General features: G+C 39.2%; 1 protein-coding gene across 7 annotated transcripts in view; it reads right to left on the reverse strand.

Moving 5' to 3' along the window:
• Positions 1 to 20,062, reverse strand: part of sorcs2 (sortilin-related VPS10 domain containing receptor 2) — a 397,907-nt gene that overhangs the window by 32,846 nt on the left and 344,999 nt on the right. For all 7 annotated transcript variants that reach the window (XM_047385727.1, XM_047385725.1, XM_047385726.1 and 4 more), the window contains exons 8-10: positions 19,499 to 19,588; positions 2,456 to 2,635; positions 1,299 to 1,445 (exon numbers count right to left, since the gene is read on the reverse strand). In XM_047385727.1, the coding sequence (XP_047241683.1) occupies positions 1,299 to 1,445; positions 2,456 to 2,635; positions 19,499 to 19,588 (417 nt within the window). The remainder of the gene's footprint in view (positions 1 to 1,298; positions 1,446 to 2,455; positions 2,636 to 19,498; positions 19,589 to 20,062) is intronic.

Below are 20,062 nucleotides of genomic sequence, written 5' to 3' on the forward strand. Positions count from 1 at the left end.
GCCAATCTCCAACAGGTGGGAGATAACGGATCTAGCCTTAAAGTGTTTTCATGACACACTGCCACATCAGATAGAACATCTATCTGCTAAGCCACCTACAAAGTGTTGAGACTTGTGGCATCACCGGCAATGTGTTGTGTCAGCGCTTGAAATGAAGTCTTCTCAGTGCTTGATAGATGTTGCGGCTTAAATCCACGACAGCTGATTTTTTTTGCAAGGCGATTTTTTTTAAGTACGGGCGAGCCCATTGTTATGACAAGGTCAGTATCATAGATCTAACTCTGAGTGTGTCTCTTAAAGGTGGCATACGAGTGTAGAGCCAATATCTGCACCTGTCTCCATATTTTATAGCAGATGGGAGCGATGGTTGAAATAAAGGAGCAGACTGATTCCCCCTCTATCTCCAGTGTGGTGTGATGTATGGATCTCAGAATATGGGGGACTTGTGGCTCTTTGCTGTCTAACCTTGTAGAGCTGCAACTTTGACAAGATGGATGGCAGAACCAGGCTAGTGTCTCACGCGTATTCCTCATGCCATGGCACTCATATTTTTCCCCTTTTTGTTCACAGTGAGAACAACCAAGTCCAAGGGTCTTTGCTTTTTGAAAGATCACTTACGAATTATCTACAGTGGCATAAAAAAGTAATTGATTCTTCAAAGAGTTCTTCTGTTTTTGCCTGTTTGTCACAATTCAAGTCATCATTCATTAAAAAAATAATATCAGACAAATATAAACTGAGTAAATAAAAAAGGCAATTTTTAGATGATGATTTTGTTTTTAGTGTAGAAAAGTTAGCTTACGTTCACCCTAATGTAAAAAAAGTAAATGCCCCCTAAACCCAGTTTTGCCACCTTTGGCAGCAACAGCAGTGTTTGAGATAATTGGCAATAGGTCATTGCTGTGGAAGAATCTGGGCTCACTGTTCTTTGAGGAATTGTTTAAATTCAGCCACATAGGAGAGCTTTTGATTGTAAAGGCCCTGTTTGATGTGAGACCTCAGCATCTTAATCGGATTCAAGCCCAGACTTTGACTAGGCTGCTTCAAAACTTTATTTCTTTGGTAGAGAGCAGAAATCATGGTTTCATTAATTCCTCCGGCAAATCATTTTAAACCTTAAGGAGCCCCAGATCATCATGGTACCTCCACCGTGCTTGACTGTGGACATGCTGTTCATTTTCTGAAATGATTTGTTAGCTTTTGTTTTGTAACTGGACATAGACCTGATAGTCTAAATCTGTGTTTAACGTGAATCAGTGTTTTGCAGTCAGTTTAAAGATGAAAAATGGAGTACTAACTACTTTGCAGCTGACTGGTTTGCCGTTCATATCCGTGGTGGGTGGGGTCAAGGGTTCCCAGGTCCGTCCTTTGTTATAAGTGATACGAGTGGTCACTTTTCCATCCATCTTCTGATTGGCAAGAAAAACTCCTTTCACTCCACGGACCTTGGAAACAAAGCAGATTTATTACATGTAGAAAACACAGAGCAACATTTGTTATTCCATCTCCTAGTTCATGTGTTCAGAGACGTGTGTACAGTGAGACAGTTTAAGAAACATCTGCTAACCTACTAGCCAACAAACCTCCCAAAATCTCACAACTGAAAGTGAAGACTGGGGCCACTTTCTTCAGAATGATGTGAGACATTGTACTTAGATACATTTTCTTTACCGGAGATTGATATCAAATATGGTTTAAACATGTTTAAACATGAACAGGAGTATTCTATACTGATGCTTTAAAGCAGTGGTGTCCGACCACTGGGCCCTGGAGATGTATTGGGCCGTGGGTCTGTAAATATGTGAAGTCATTTCTGCAGTATTTGTGAAACCACAACAATATTGGTAAAATCTGACCTCATTCTTCTGATCCAAGTATCTTGTACAGTCTTGTCCAACATGGATGTATTGTTACAACCCAACCCTAGTTGATCATCAAACCCACAGTGTTAAACTGGAATGAACTCAATAAAAAAAACACAGTCTCCTGCTGATAGAGACCCACTTACGTGTGTACTGTCTGAGTAACACATTAAAAACAAAATTAGGAAATGAGAATCATTTTTTCTGGGTATTACTGAAAACCAAATGGTTCTGATCTGAGAGCTACTTCTGCAATGGATAAGTCCCAAAGAGACTAAGTAGCACAGTGATGGTTTCAGGCTTTTAATGGGATTTATTGATAGTAAGATTAATGAAGTGAAGTATTAGCATCATCCCGTTAAGTGTGACAAACTGGTTCTTTTCTTATAAAACCATCAAAATGTGGTTTAGACTCTGGAACACTGTCAGGACATGGAGAAATCTCACCAGTGGAATATTTTGCCCCCCACTTGGATCTCACCTCATTTGCATTTATAGTTGCAACTAACAGCACACAGTATCCAATGACATAATTCATTATTAAAGAGGAAAAATTAACAAAATACAGAAACATTTGTTATAGAGCGCCTCACCTCCAGGATATCAATGAGGACATTCTCCTCCGGCTGCTTGGTGCTGCGTACATTTTCCAGGATCATGGAGTAGTACACACCTTGGGAGTCCGACTGGTACAGGTTATATGTGTCCGACTGGTACCACTCCTGGAGGGCGAGGAACACCTGGCTCTCGTCCGTACTCACTATATGAACATCCTAAAGAAGTCAAAATGAAAGGATGGGAGGGAGAAAACAGAAAACAATAATACGTTTTTAATCAATTTAATAATCTGAGGTGCTAGATTTAGGTGAGAAACTTAGGGAAGCTTATACTTCATTTCAAAGGCCATATGCTATAAGAAAAAAACACTGTCCTCCAACACTTTCAACACTTCAGCCACATGTTGCAGGATGAGGAGTAGCTGCAAGATCGATGACTTGTTGCAATCGGCTGGGCTTCAGGAGATAAAAATCGAAATACTAGTTGGCACAATAAACATTGCTTGACTGCACTGTGTCATAACTAGGATTTTATTGGAATGGTTATTTATGACTTTGAGTTGAATTGAAGATTAAAGAGACTAATCACATATACAAAAAGTAAGCACCTGTAATCAGGGTTAAAACAAAGGGATTGTCAGGCACATTTATGGAGGTGCCACAACAAAGCAAGAACAGTGAAGCTGCTCTCCATGTTGAGGAGATTTGAAAAGCGGGACCGTCTAGCATGGTTCTGTAGAGGTGTTGAAGGGGAGATGGCTGTGCTCTAGGTCAGCTGGATGTGAACTCTGCTACTCTTTGTGATATTAGTTTGGCCTATGCAGTGCTGCATGATATGGCCCTGGACAGCCCGTCTGAATTTGGTGCTCTGCAGCACAGTGGGTTGTTTTTTTACTCTGTTTTGTTCATCTACCTTGCAAATTCTGTGAACAAAGCCTTTAATACTATCAATATACATTTATCACCACCTAACTGTGCATTATGCCTACCCTAAGCATTGTTTAATAAATCACAGGAGGACGTTGTCCTACAATTACATCTGTGGCCAAATCTATACCACAAAAAACTTTATATATGGTAAGATTTTAAAAAAGGTGGTAAAGGAAAAGCAGAGAAAAAGACACACAAAATAATAAAAAGCAAACCAGAAAACACAATCCAATAAAAATTGAACCAGTGTCAGAGAAACAAGTTAAGGGAAATTGTGAATAGCATCCAAATGTATTTGGCAGCTTAAAAAACTTGTTAAGTGTACTTGTCAGTACTCTTGGGCCTGTGAGGAAAATGGCTTCATCACTCATGAAATAATGTAACAGCCACACAAGGCCGACTCAGCACTTTCTCTGTGTTACTGATTACATTACCATACCATTTGAAGACAAAACTATCAGAGTGTGGAGGGAAGTGCCTCAGAGGGTGTTTGTAATCATTAACACTCTTCCATTTTGATTATAAAGACACACTCAGGCTCAATTACCTCTGGATTTATTGTCATTCCGAGTAATAGAAACACAGAAAGCTGTACATTGATCTTCATATTCACAATCATAATGTTTCTGATTGAATTAACAGACTTTGTTGCAAATTGCGGGTGACTGAATTATGACAAATTGAGCAAACTACGGAAATGATGAGCATACAGAGGAATTAATGTTTGACTCAAAAATTCATCGAAGTTTTTTATTCAAACCTAATGTATTTATAAATGATAAAACATTAAAAGCGGTATAAACTCTGTACATACCAGCAAACATATCGATTATTGTTGTCCACCAAGGGCACAACACGTTCACTAGGGGGATACGAATTGACCTATTGTCACATATAAAACATTTAGTCATTACTTACCCAAAAACGTCCGTTAAGAAATTATTTAAAACTGCAAGAGTACAAAACAGTGAAGATGATGGCATGAAACATTTCGTACCAATTTTACTCTTTCAAAAGTTGATCATTTATACTGTAGTTATTTTCTATAATCTAATCAGGATCTATAGTTGTTATTTTGGTTGTGGATCATAATAAAGGCAACTGGCCAAGACAGAATCACAAAGAAACTCAGTATAATATTAAATAAATAGAAAACTTGTGATTGGTGCATTTTTCCTGATTTTCTATTAGAATAAGTCTTTATAGGATTCCTAAAAACCAAGAGGAATTATACTGTTTAATTTGTATTGTATTGCACCGACTACGCCAAAACAAATTCCTTGTATGTCCAAAAACGTACTTGGCAATAAACTGATTCTGAAATTAACCGATAGGCAATATTTATGCAAATAGTTATGAAATGTTTGGTTTACATGTACATAATAAAAGTAGGACGATACAAAATCAGGTGGAGTCCCCAGTGAATAGATTTTTTTATTGCTATGTTGCTTGGGTTTTTTTTTTTTTTGTCCTTATTATTGTTTTTTTGGGGGTGTGTTTAAACATTTCATTCCACAAATAGGTGCAGATAGTTTTAAAACTACCTAAGAGTTGCAGGTTACTTTACTCTTTCCCTACTACGTACTTTTACAGTTTTGGTTCCTTCACCACCAGAACATCTGTGGGGATGAAAAGAAGCTGTCTATTACCAGTCCCTGTATACATGCTTTATTGGAAGATGATTTTAAATCACTTACTGTAGCCTACTCATAGTTTACTGGATGAAAGGTATGTGACATCAAGTAGCTTTTGGTAACCACTAATCAATAAATTGACATTATAATGATGTACAGCAACTTGTACATTGATTTTATATAAACTGGAATGTTTCTACTTTTCTTAAAGGTGATGGTTCATCCAACCATACAGGTGTAGATGCAGTTACATTCAGGATGTCTTCTGGCTAGAAAACCAGCAGCTTTAAAGTTCATACTCCTCTAAATCATGCAGCAGTGTTAAGAAAAAGGTTCATTTTTATATTTTATAGAACAGCCTTTCTGTCGTTTAGTTCTATATTCAAAGGTGTTAAACCACTCTCTGTGTCACTCTTTACAGTCATCACATTTTAGTGGAGATGTAATATTTAAAGCCTCTACATGTAGAGTATATTTCTTAAGACCCTTTTGGTTCAGAAAGGTGTCTGAACCAAAAGGCAATAAAGTCAAATCCAAAAAAACACTTTTGGATTAAACGCCTGCTGGCATAGCAACACTATAACTTCTTAGCTTTTATTTGTTTATCTTTTGTTTTGTTTTCCTTTTAAATCATTGGGATGTCTCATTTGACCAAAGCTAATTTTTGACTTTAGATTTTAAACGTTGGGCCTCCATAGTAACAATTTATCTTAGTAGTTTACTGTCAAAACCAGTGTTTAGATGGCATTTACTCCTGTTATACAGCACTGTTGATAGCGGCAGATAATTCAATTAATTTATCAGGACTGGATCTGACCCCAAAGCTCCTGGACCTGAGCAGTTCTGTCAATACATCACATAGAAACATATTTTAACAGAAAAGGCGGTACAGAACTGTATTTGATCTGTTGTTTTAGTTTTTCAGACCTGCCTATAGAGGCCATTCTAATCTCCTAACCCTAGGACCATTATGCAAGAAAACCTTCGAACAGTTCTGTTAAATTACAAAACTGATTTATAGTACCAAAATTTTATCAAAATTAAATATTGTGTTCTTATCTTCATCTTATCATTAAGGAGTTGGGGGATATTATTTTTTAATAAAAAATGCAGAGTCAATGTAATTAGCTTTTCTGTTCAATACGAATGTTCCACCTCATTTACCTCTCACATTTCCCCTTCCCATGACCTCCTCTTCTCGTCCCCGTTTTTCAATGAACTGCACTTCACTAGGGTTTATGGTTGACATCCTGTCTCATTCAGCAGTGTGGAGCTCGAGGAGGAGGTGGCGCTGAAAAAGGCCCAAACCTCAGCTCCAGCTGCCTTCTGACATTCAGCCGGCCCACCACCCACCACAAAAATAAAAACATAATCCAGCATTAAAAAGATCTTGTGGAGGTGATGAAGTAAATACATGCATAAAACCAATGATGATCCATATGAATTGATTTGCTTAGCTTTTTCTAAGGCCAAATAAAATCTGTACTGTGTATAGAAATAGCTCCAAATATAACATCAGAGACCAAAAAGTTATTGAAATGTCTTTTCTTTCTATTATAGGACGGAGCGATGCTGAGCTGAACAGTTTTAATAAACTGAGACTTGTATAAGTGTGATGCATCATTCATTCATTAGTTTGCTCACTCATGACTCATGGAATGGATATGAATATAAATAACACACACCTCAGAAAACTGCCGGCACTTTGTAGCATGAAAAATGAAACCATGATACATAGTTTAAACATTTTGTGCACCTTTAATGCAAAAATTCAACTAAAAAACAAACAAATCTGTTAGAGGGAAATTATAGGAAATAAATATAGCTGCAATGACATTAGTTTGAACATCTTCAACATGTTTTGTTAAACCACCTTTCAAATTCATTTCCTTATTCTGTCATCCTCGATTTGAGTCTGTCAGCATTCCACTTCCAATGTTTGTCCATTCAGCCTCCAAAGATCTCAATACATATCAGATTATGAAAACATATCTTGGCTTTTCCAAGTGATCTCACAGATCTAGATTTAGTTCTGGACTCTGGCTAGGCCATTCAAAAGCTTTTATTTCTTTCTCCTGAAGACATTTTGTTGTTGAATTGATGATTGCTTTGACTCATGGTGATGCAGGAAATAACATTCCTCTTCAGTTTCACCCTTCAAGAAGACACCTGAAGGTTTATGGGCAAAACTTATTGGTATTTAGAACTATTTGTGGTTTTGTCCGCCTTGAAACAAAAGTCTGGCTCCATCTAAGGAAAGGTAATGTCAGAGCATGATGCTGCCACCACCATGTTTCACTGGAGTTGTGGTGTTCTGATGTGTAGTGTTGTTTTTGTGTCACACTTGGTTTTGGAGTTTTGGCCGAACATTTAGGTTTGGTTTTATCAGGGAGATTTCGGCCACATTTGGTATATTCCAGGCTCTCTGTAATCTACTGATTGATTTATAAACTCAACATAAAAGGTGTTAATCTTGTTTTATTTTTTTAATTAAACATAAATACATCTTAAGTAATCTCAAGTAATGGTGGTAAATATGACAATTGAGAAAAGTTCAAAATAATACCAAGCAGCTAACAAAAGCTTATTTTTTGCATGCTAAATTAATATGTTTATTTTTTCTTTCTAAAGGACGTGTTTATATTGATGGTAAAATGTGCAGGATATATATCACTTTAAAGGTGGAAAAACTTCGAAAATGACTTGTGATGATTTTCTTTTTCCATCACAACCAAACCTAGCAAGGGTGTATAAACCTCTCAGATCCTGAATAAGTATGTTGAGGTTATATAGTGTTCACAGTTGGTGAACTAATTTAAACAAGTTATGTGTCCTGTTAGAACTTTGCATTACCATACCAAGAAGCCATGTTCTTCAGGTGTGGTGGGAGTGGTGCTGTTGGCAAATGTGGAAATATAATTAATCAAGAAAGCCTTCTTACACCTTTTAAATACTTCATATAGATAAAGAGGTTTTTACCTCTTCTATGAACACTAGCATCATTGCCAAATATTTACCATGGTGGCTGTTGATGGCCACTATCACAGCAACATCCAAAGAAACACTAATATTAAAAGGTTCTGAACAGAGAACTTTTTGCCTTAATGGCTACCATATGGAAAAATTCAACAAACACATAATAAACAATTTTCTGACTTTTGGTGTATACCATCAATATCAGGGATACCTTATATGATTGACCTCTTTAGAGCCATCATACAGTATATCAAAAATATATTCGGTACTTTATTTGATACTTGTTATTTCTTACTATAGCTGCTTGAAATTAAAGCTCAAAAACTATTACATCCAAAGCAAACATGTATAAATAGAGTACAGTACAAATGAGAAGGAAATACATTTTCATTTATCTGACAGGTAAAGCTTTTAATAAATTACACATCAGCTAAAGGGGAGTTATTTTAGGTTAATGACTACAGCCAAACATTTTGACTTTTTCACAAATACTGACAAAATTATCTGACAAAATCCTTACAATTTAATATTTTAAGATTTTGTAAGGAAATTATGCTCAAATTTTCTATTCCATGTGCAAACACACCAAAGATCTAAAATACAACACTTCCCACAGCTAGGGAGGTCCCACCTGTAAGCATCTGAGCCAGCAGTTTCCAGACAGAATTATGCATCAAACACAGCAGCTAGCAGTGTTCATATTTGACTAGAAAAGTATTAACTCAATGCTCCATGCAGTAAATAAATTGAAAAGACAGCAACTGTATCGACACATATAAGACATGCAGGAATAAGTGGAATCAGTATTGGATTGTATACACTTATAAATGCAAAGACTGTGTAGTTAAAAATCTGACAAGCATGTTTCTATACTATTCTACAGGAATCCGTATCATTTGATTTGTTTTTAGGATTTCCTTCACACTAGATACAGTTGGGAGTGCCCTACATTTTCCAGAATCTCCAAGACCATTAAGATGTTGCTAAACTGCAGAGAAATTGGAAAATCTATTTTCAATATGAGGACAAGCATGGCCCTAAGGTCTTGGCACATAGGGGTTTCCCTGCTTCTTTCTTGTCCATTCTAAACAACAGTAGAACAAATGAAACTTTTTTCATACAGTAAATTCTGTAGCACACAGGGAACCAGTGATAAGCAGCCAGCACATAAGTGACATGCTCCTGCCTGTGTGATCGAATTAGAAGATGAGCATCTGCATCTTGGACAAGCTGAAAGGCAGAAGAGGGTAGCCTGTCTTACCATGAAACACAACATGTTACAATAATCAAGGTGTGAGGTAATAAAGGTGTGAATGATATTTTCAAAATCCTGCCTGGACAACATGGTCTTGATTTTGGCAAGTTGTCACAGCTGGAAAAAAAACTTGCCTTATTTACACAGTCAAATCTAAGGTTGCCATCTAATTTCATCCCCACATTGGTGGCAGTCGATTCCAAATATGGACTCAGAGAACCAAAGTTCACTTGGAGGGAGTCACAAGAGCCACTTCACTAAGTAATATGACCTCAGTCTTTTTATCACTGAAGCTTAAAGTAATCTGGGCCATTAAAGCTTGGATTTCATTTAAGCATTCCAATAAAGGATAAACAGAGTGTGCAACATGTTTTCTCAAAGGAAAGTACACAATCAAATTACATCTTACATTTGAACTGAAACACTGAAAACATCCCTCAGACTCTTAGTGACCAGCTATTATGTTGTTTGCACAATTTGGAGGTGTGTGCACTTCCCCTCAGCTTGGAGCCCTTTTTCATTCATAGCACATACAGATCTCAGGAGGGGCCTGAATGTGTCAAGAATAAACAAGACAACCATTTCCTCAACATCTTTTAACGATGTTTAAGAGTCAAGAAAAGTTGTTGAGAGAACACTGTTAAACTCAGAGAACGTAACAGCACTGCATCCAGTCAACTTCATGCTGTGATGTGATGTTGGCCTATAACACAAAAATTACAGATACTCAAAAATGTTTTTGAAAATTGCAATTATACTTTAACACATCATTAGCATGGTTTAATCACATGAAAAATTAAGAAAAAGCCTCAGGTTCCTCCACTGGTGGTGAAGCTACCTGATATTTATCAACATCAGTTATGATTAAGAAGATAATATTGGAGTTGTTTTCTTTTCGTAAAGGCAGGTCTAGTGTTTCTGATGTTCCAGGAGATTTTTAAAAGTAGCACAGAAGCTGCTTTCCTTGGATTCTAAGGAAATATAAACATTTCTCATCATAGAACCTATTTGTATGCAGCAGCTAATTTTACTCACTATCTTCCAGCTCAGGGAAATTCCTACGGCAAAGGAAAAGAGGATATTGGACAAGACCCTTAAATGAGGGTCATGGAATGTATTTTTTCTTTATTGGCTTCATTGATTGCAGCCTTTCTCCAGCTTGTTTAGAATTTCACCAGCAAGTGTTTTCCAAGAAAGGCCATTAATGTGTGTTTAACCGACATGACAATATGAGTCTCAATACCTTCACTTTCAAATTGAAATTCTGAATTAAAGTAGGAGATTTCACCCTTGCTACATACTCAAATTTATCCAGTAGGTTCAATGTAGATGGAAAGAAAAATATGAAAAAAAATCAAAATCCCTGTACAAGGGATTTTTTCCCCTCTTCTTGACCCAAACTCAGCACTCTGTTAATATCACTGAAATAACAAAGACAATAAGAAGGCGCTAAAGCTTGGTTTTATTTGAACACATCACATTCCATTAAACAATCAGCCACTGGGATGCTTGGTGGCTCAGTTTAGATTAATGGAGATTAGAAGTGATGTTTTTCAGTATTTCATCGTATATTATTTAGACCACAACTCAGATCTCTGAGGTAAACATTTAGAGAAGTGATGTTAATTTCTCTCATCATGTACAGAAAACGGGTGTTGGGTAGCTTAAAGCAAGCAATGGCTCTAAAACTATGACCCAGCTTGTTGGGTAACTGAAGAGACAAGAATCAGAATCAGAATCAGAATCAGAATCAGAAAAGCTTTATTGCCAAGTACGTTTTTGGACATACAAGGAATTTGTTTTGGCGTAGTCGGTGCAATACAGTACAAGTTAAACAGTACAAACATATCTACAATATAATATAAATATAAGTGCACAGTTTTAAGTGAGTGAGAGTAAATATAGAGCAGTATAAGATGAGTCCAGTATAAGAGAGTCCAAGCTGAGCGTTAATGTAACGCATAGTTACAGGTTACAAGTGTCCTGTCAGCAAAAAAAGGGGGGGTGTGGGGGAAAGGGACAGTGTCAGGGTGGTTTCCGGGCTTTGTTAACCAGGCTGGTGGCAGATGGGAAAAAACTGTTCTTGTGGCGTGAGGTTTTGGTCCGGATGGACCGCAGCCTCCTGCCAGAGGGGAGAGTCTCAAAGAGTCTGTGACCGGGGTGGGAGGGATCAGCCAGAATCTTCCCTGCCCGCTTCAGGGTCCTGGAGGTGTACAGTTCCTGGAGCGACAGTAGACTGCAGCCAATCACCTTCTCAGCAGACCGAATGACACGCTGCAGCCTGCCCTTATCCTTGGCTGTAGCAGCGGCGTACCAGATGGTGATGGAGGAGGTGAGGATGGACTCAATGATGGCTGTGTAGAAGTGCACCATCACAGTCTTTGGCAGGTTGAATTTCTTCAGCTGCCGCAGGAAGAACATCCTCTGCTGGGCTTTCTTGATGAGGGAGCTGATGTTTGGCTCCCACTTGAGATCCTGGGAGATGATGGTTCCCAGGAAGCGGAAAGATTCCACAGTGTCAATTGTGGAGTCACAGAGGGTGATGGGGGCAGGTGGGGCTGGGTTCTGCCTGAAGTTCACAACCATCTCCACTGTCTTTAGAGCGTTGAGCTCAAGGCTGTTCTGGCTGCACCAGTCCAACAGATGGTCCACTTCCCATCTGTACGCGGACTCGTCACCATCAGAGATGAGTCCGATCAGGGTGGTGTCGTCCGCAAACTTCAGAAGCTTGACAGACTGGTGACTGGAGGTGCAGCTGTTGGTGTACAGGGAGAAGAGCAGAGGAGAGAGAACACAGCCTTGGGGGGAACCGGTGCTGATGGTCAGGGAGTCAGAGACATGCTTCCCCAGCCTCACGCGCTGCTTCCTGTCAGACAGGAAGTCAGTGATCCACCTGCAGGTGGAGTCGGGCACACTCAGCTGGGAGAGCTTCTCCTGGAGCAGAGCTGGGACGATGGTGTTGAAGGCAGAGCTGAAATCCACAAACAGGATCCTGGCATAGGTTCCTGTGGAGTCCAGGTGCCGGAGGATGAAGTGAAGGGCTAGGTTGACTGCATCATCTACAGACCTGTTGGCTCTGTAGGCAAACTGCAGGGGGTCCAGGAGGGGGTCGGTGATGTCTTTTAGGTGTGAGAGCACAAGGCGCTCAAAGGACTTCATCACCACAGAGGTCAGGGCGACGGGTCTGAAGTCATTAAGCCCTGTGGTCCTTGGCTTCTTGGGAACAGGGACGATGGTGGAGGACTTGAAGCAGGCTGGCACATGACATGTCTCCAGTGAGGTGTTAAAAATGTCTGTGAAGACTGGAGACAGCTGATCAGCGCAGTGCTTCAGGCTGGCTGGTGAGACAGAATCCGGACCAGCAGCTTTCCGGGGGTTCTGTCTCCTGAAGAGTTTGTTGACGTCCCTCTCCTGGATGGAAAGAGCCGTCCTCGGCGTGGGTAGGGGGCTGGTGGGGGTTGGAGGTGCCAAGGCCCCTCTTGAGGTTGGGGAGGTGGGGGTGGTGGATTGTGGCTGCAGCTGTTGGGGGGCGTCGTGGGAGATGGTTGCAGGACTGTCCCTTTGTCTTTCAAAGCGGCAGTAGAACTCGTTCAGGTCGTTGGCGAGGCGTCGGTCGTTGATGGAGTGGGGGGCTTTCGGCTTGTAGTTGGTGATTTGCTTGAGCCCTTTCCAGACAGACGCAGAGTCGTTGGCTGAGAACTGGATTTGGAGCTTCTCAGAGTACAGTCGTTTGGCCTCTTTCACTGCCTTGCCAAACTTGTACTTAGCCTCTCTGTATATGTCTTTGTCCCCACTCCTGAAGGCCTCTTCCTTATCCAGTCTTAACCTTCTGAGTTTAGCTGTGAACCAGGGTTTGTCGTTGTTGTAACTCACCCTGGTGCATGATGGTACACAGCTGTCCTCACAGAAGCTGATGTAGGAAGTCACAGCCTCTGTGTACTCGTCCAGACTGTTGGTAGTAGTCCTGAACACATCCCAGTCTGTACAGCCTAAACACGCCTGGAGATTCTCCACAGCCTCACTGCTCCACTTCCTTGACGTCCTCACAACAGGTTTGCAGAGCTTTAGTTTCTGCCTGTATGCAGGAATCAGGTGGACCATGATGTGGTCGGATTGGCCCAGTGCAGCACGTGGGACGGCGTGATAAGCGTCTCTGATGGTGGTGTAACAGTGTAACAGTGATCCAGAATGTTGAAGGGGCTTCATCTTTCTTCCCAGACTGACATTTTAAACAGAAACCTGATGAGACTAGACAGATTTCTACAGGGTGAAATAAGAATGGGGTAAGATGGCAAAATGATGCTCCATAATAATGTTAACGTCAGTACTGTTAATGACTTTATTTCAGACAAGAAAGTGAGTTTGTTCACTTAAAATAACTTTAGCATTTTATTTGGTGAGTAGTTAGTACTTCATACATTGTTATATACTAAGTTTAAACTTTTTGTAAGTCAGTTGTTTGTCAATAAGTGGCTTAATGTGACAGTTGTTAATGCAGAATTAACCTAAATTGACCTTATTCTTTTTAAGTCCCTCTTTTAGCCTTTCTATTTGACATTAGTGACTTTAAGCCATGCAGGTTAAAAAAAAACTCTAATATGCTCAGTCACACACATAACTATATAGTCTTTAATCAACATGGGCCTGGATCTGTCCATACTTGACCCAGGACGGAATAAGGAAAATAAGAAACATATTATTTCTTAACCCAGTGGTTTTTAAGTGTAAATCTGCTCCTGCAGGACCAATATAATGCAAGTGGGTCCATTTTACATGAAACAGGAAGAACTATATTACAGTTTGTGGTGGTAGATTCTGTTTGATCTCTCCCTGTTATCTATGTAGGAGGCTTACATAAAATTGCTTGATCTGTTCAAAGTTTCCTTTGAACAGATCAAACTGCATTTTTACTATCCTGAAATAATCACACTACTAGGTAGTATCAAGAGTGAATGATTGAATGATTTGCTCATTTTAATAAAAAAAGACAAATGCATATTAAATTGATATCAAAGATATACATCGGTTTTGACGTGCAGCCCTCAATGAACTGCTCCTCAGAGCAGCCATGAGCACTTTTCCTTTTATGCCCACACAGATCCTATCATTAATGCTAAAGATGCAACTTGTGGACATATTCCATTTCACAAATGTTACTGTTCAAATAGATTTCACTGGTTTTAGGTCCTCTTCAGAATGTTCTCATTCTAGACAAGTCTGTAGGTGTGCAGCACTCTTAACGTTTGGCAGTTTGTTGGTCTGGGGTTGTTATCACAGAGTCAAGGAGGTAAGACATCACGTCCTGAGAGAAGTAGTTGAGGGTGTAGCTTGATCTCAGAAGGATTGTAAGAATAATTCCAATTAATCTGGAGTTCATGATTTGGGAGATAGTGTAGCTAACTGAAATCCTGTTTAACTTTTTATTTAAAAGTATCTTTTTGAAAAGTGATTTTATTTGCAGCCCCAAGGTCCCCCTGTTATGCGTGATTTTCAAAAATTACTGACCTGAAAAAGTTTTTCTTTTTCACTGCATTCATATCAAAATCTATTAATATCCATCCATTTTCTATTCCTTCTTCTTCTATACTGGGTCACGAGGAAGCTGGTGCCTATCTCTAGCGCTCTACAGGTGAGAGGCAGGTTACACCCTGGACAGGTCGCCGGTTCATCGAAGGGCAACACAAAGACACACAGGACAAACCACCCAGTCACACCTAAGGCCAATTTAGAGAGACCAAATTACCTAACAGTCATGTTTTTGGACTGTGGGAGGAAGCCGGACTACGCAGAGAGAACCCACGCCTGCAAGGGGAGAACATGCAAACTCCATGCAGAAAGACCCCTGGCCAGAAGTGGAACCCAGGACCTTCTTGCTGCAAGGCAACAGTGCTACCAACTACGCCACCATCCAGCCTCTATTGACATGTATATTGTTATGCAGTTTTTATAATGAATTTGCTCATTGATTTATATAGTATTCATATTTGCCCCTTTAAAGCATTCAAATAAAGTTGCATCTACCTGGATGAGCTTGACATTTTCTTTTCTTTCTCAAGAATGCCCTTACAATCAATCATTTAAATAAAATCACTATTAGTATTTTGTCAGTGCTAATTATAGAGTAATAATACTGTAGCAGCTTAACCAGTTGGTTTATGCATGATGTGGTTGCTATGGCATCTTTTTTTGTTGGACTACTGTACTTTCTCAAGTAACCTTGTGGCTTTTAATCTACTACAGATATTACAACCTCATTATTAAAGTAAGATTACATTTTGCGTTGCTGGAGATATTTTAAATGATCGTCAGGCCATGTATGTGATGGACTAGATTCATATTGAACTTGATGGGTTATTTTGAGGAGTGACTTAGACCTAACTGAGAATAAGCACATGCCACGGCCACCCTTTCTACATGAAATAGACAAAAACTAGCGTTAAACCTGTGGTGACTCACCTTATTGATAGGCTGTAATAACTATAAGGAAAAAAACTTTTGAAAAACATTACTGGGTGTGTAGGTTTACAATTTTAGGATTACAGTTTTTTCACAGAGAATCAAAGTTATGTGATGATAAAATATATAAATACCTTCTACTAAAGGTTTCAGTAAGTGCTGCTGGGGTTTCTATGCTCATGTGTGATCACAAATCACTGCCACTGGCATTTTTCTCTACCAGCACTGATTTACTGGACTTATTGGATTGACCAATTAAAAAAATTTGAGGAGGTCTAAGTAACTCAATGCAGATGGAACTGTAGTTTTTGGGAAAGTCTTTTTCAGCCATTTCTAAACAAATGCTGATTCCAAAATCAGATTTTCAAATCATTCTACATTATTATTTATGTGTCTTTCAAATGTGTCACCTGTTTGCCAAGTTCTGGATGAAGAACCAGACTGTCCCTCCTATGTGAAAGGTTGAAGGTTGCCATTTAAAGGAACAACACAGGAACTACCTAATCTCAAGCTTGGCAGGCGTCATTTGCCTCAGTTAAGGTCAGTGTTCTTGATTCAGCAATAATAGAGAGACTGAGCAAAACTGTCATCCATGGTAGAGGTCCAAGGCCAAAATACCTGCCCCGTCTTACACATAGCAAAAATCATCTTGAGGATCCGAAAATATTTCTTGTGAAAACATTTTGTGGACTGAAGAGATAAAAGCAGAACTTTCTGGAAGTTGTGTCCTACTAAATATATCGTAAAATTAATACAGCATTTCAAAAAAAGGACAACACAGAAAGTCAAACATGGTTTTGATATTGTGATGTTGTGGGACTACTTTGCTGCTTCAAGACAACTTGCCTTAATTGGCAGAGCCTTGAATTTTGCTCCCTAGCAGAAAATCCTGAGGAGAATGTCCAAACATCTGTTTGTTACCTTAAACGCAAGCACGCTTGGGTTATGCAGTAGGACAAAGCATATCAGGAAGTCGAACTCTAAAGGCAAAAAAAAGTAAGGTTGTTTAATGGTTTAGTCAAAGGCCGGACTTCAATCCAATTGAGTTAAACTGTCATGGCTTTAACCATGCTTCAAAAAAAATTGCGGAGAATTTTGAGACAAAGTTCCTCCTCAGCGCCAGTTATCGCAAATGCAGTTTGTACCAAGGTTGGCAAAACCAGTTAACAGATTTAGAAGGCACTTACCTTTCTCTTATTGGGTCAGGTTAGTGCACCTATATTTTAAAATCAAGTGCAATTTGTATTGTCCAACCACCTTGGAAAAAGAACTATTGATTCCTGTGATTAAAAATCCAAGATTACGACGACCGTCATACACTTGATTGTGTCAGTATACTTCTTACTGCAACTATACATACCATAAGTTAAACCTGTTTTCTATTGATCCAGGTCCGCTGAAGATTTACCATATGCCTTGGGATTCTGACTGCCCTCGGATAAACAAAGCAGGAGAAAAACAGAAAAGCAGATTACGTCCTAGGTTGGACAGCAAAAAAAGAGGGTGGAAGCCAAGCAGAAAAAGGGCAATTATTACATGTGATTTCACAGCCCAACACACTCAGTGCATGTGACTATGCATGGATGTTGGTGTGTGCAATGTCCATAACTTGGGTCAGGTCTCAAAGGACATAGCCAAACAGCTTTCTCTGATAGGCTCTGCATTTTTTTCATTCCCCAAGCTTTTCAATTATTCACAGCAGAAAAACAGCAAAACACTGTCCCCCATAGAGACGTACATACACTTTCTCCTAATCTTCTTCCTTCAATATCCCTCCTCAGGCCCCTGTGTCATTGCCAACACCTTACCCCATGTCGCTCTACCTAAAAGCTTTGCAAACTGTGACCTATCTGCTCACCCAAGTAAGAGGACACATGTGGAGAGAGTCGAGACAAGGTGCAGAGAGCAACTAGGGCATCTTTCAACTAAACACACACTCACACACACATACATATGCGCATAGTCATGCATAAAGTGATTTATCCACCGCCTCCCTACCGCACCTAAATTTAATGTTTTTTTCCTGTGTAGGTGCTTGAAGGCGAAAAGGATTGTGTGTGTGCAATTCAATCCCTTTCACCTTCTTTAAGGATGACTGAGTGGTGCAGAAACAGCAGCCAAACCACACAGACATTATAACAGTCTAAGTGGGGACCTGGAGTCTAACAAGAGTAACTCTATACATTCGTAGGCCTGTGTGTGTGTGTGTGTGGGTGTGTGCATGCGTGCGTGCGTGTGTGTGTGCCAATGACTAAGTCCACGGAGTCTTCTCTGACAAACTGTCAATTTCAGTGATGATCCTAAAAGCCCGCTTTTATTCTTCTGAGGTTTAAAAATACATGAGACATGTCCCCAGGCACTGTGTGTCATCAACATAGGTCAATAGCACTCTGGCTGGTGTTGCATTAAAATAGCCCCCTGTGCCACTGTGGCTGACAGCAAAGGTTCCTATCCAACCTTGCACTAAAGACAAACTCATTTATCGTCTTTGCCTATGTCAGTGACACAAGACTCAAATGGATCGATGCACAAGTGTGAATATTTTATGCCGTGTATCATTTGTCAGGTCGGTGCCATGATTTATTTGAGGGCAAGCAGTACACTAATGTTTGACACCAATGAGTTAATGCTCAGACAGTGGTGAGACAGATTTCAAGATGCAGGTTTGAATCCCTGGAGTAGAGGGTATTGACATTTCTCTCTCAGCTTCCTGCACAAAGTTTAATAAATAATTATCCAGTTCTAGGCTACGTGCCTGTTGTCCCAGATCTATGCAGACAATAGAGAAATTCCTACATAGAAAGACAATTTAGTATGGAATACGCAGACTGTCTAAATATATGTATTAATAATGGCACTATTGACATGTAATACACACCAGACCGTAAGTAATCCACACATACAAAGAAATCATATGAATAAGTCCATAAATTGTGTCATAAAGTGGAATGAAATAGCTTTTAAAAAACAATCCTGCCCTCTACCAGTGTAAATTAATATCAGCTGTTTTTTATCACCAAGCTATGAAATAAAAACATCTCTTTATATGTAACAGCAGAGTTCTTTGCAACTTTACTGTTACAAACCACACAGCATTGGTTACAGACATTTGACATGAGAGAATACAATACCCGAAAGAGTGGTCCAAAAGACAAAGGACCACAAACAGAGATTCTGACTAACCTGGAATTAGTAAGGCACAGTTTAAAAAAAAATAAACAATAGGTATTACACCAAATCTCATTGGCCTTCACACATACTCACCAAGACTCCACCGCTGAAGAAAAAGCATGCGGAAGCTGCTTTAAAGGTTGTTCCAGAACATTTAGACAAAAAACTTAGACAAGCCAATGAAATACTGGCCAATCGTTATGATAAATAAATCACAACCAGAGCAGATAGCTTCAGATGCTCAATGACTATTAAGTTTATAGCATGTGGATTATGTGAAATAAATACTGCAGATGGCTGGTGGTAGTTTCAACCCACTTTATTTGGGTAAACCAAACAACTCAGTTACCAAAAATAAAAAACTAGACACGCCTATGTTTTCTTCTTTACCCAATAAAAACTGCAGGACTCCGTATTCCAATAATCCTAAGATAGTTGGTAGCAGATGTTCAAAGCTAAAGGAGAGGAAGTGTGACTTTGTGCAGATGTTTAGTTTGATTCCAGTATAATTAGTATCTGTGCCAAAGTATTATGTTAACAAGGAAACCTAATAGGAAATATAACAAGCAGTCATCCCTGAGGAACACCATGTGTAACAGAGGGAATTCATGGAATGACACAAGAGCTAAAAGTTATTGCAGCTTTGCTGTTCTTTACCTTTGGCAGGGCATACTTGGGAAACCTCATCTGGACGAACTCATTACGTCGATAGGACACATAGTGCTTGGTGCGATTACCCGTGGTGACCTATTAAGTAAAAAACAGAGAGAGACAGACTACATGTAACCACCAGTTCACAACAAAGCTATATTTTATTATATAAATACAATACCTAGTTACAGTAACATTATATGTGATAATAAAGGCTTTTCTTAATTTATCATTTTTTTTATATTAAACTTTAAAAGACTATTCATCACTTCATACTCAGTATATGCTGTAGAGTGATTCCTTAGATAGTGAAGAAGAAGCAGAGGAGACAGGAACTTATTAAGACATTAAAGATAAAAACAAATTATGAAATTGAAAAAGAAAAGGGATAATGAAGGCTGAGCACAAACAAACAAAAAAAAAAAAACTAAACATTCTAGTTCAATCTTAGCTTACTTCAAAATAATTTTCTGTCTCCAGCAAAAGGAATATAATCATCATCATGCCATGTAAAGCTTATTGGTTGAACAAGCAAAGATGCAGGAAGTACTTTTGTCCATTGGTGACCCA

This window comes from Girardinichthys multiradiatus, chromosome 14, assembly GCF_021462225.1.
Source record: "Girardinichthys multiradiatus isolate DD_20200921_A chromosome 14, DD_fGirMul_XY1, whole genome shotgun sequence".
Lineage (NCBI taxonomy): Eukaryota > Metazoa > Chordata > Actinopteri > Cyprinodontiformes > Goodeidae > Girardinichthys > Girardinichthys multiradiatus.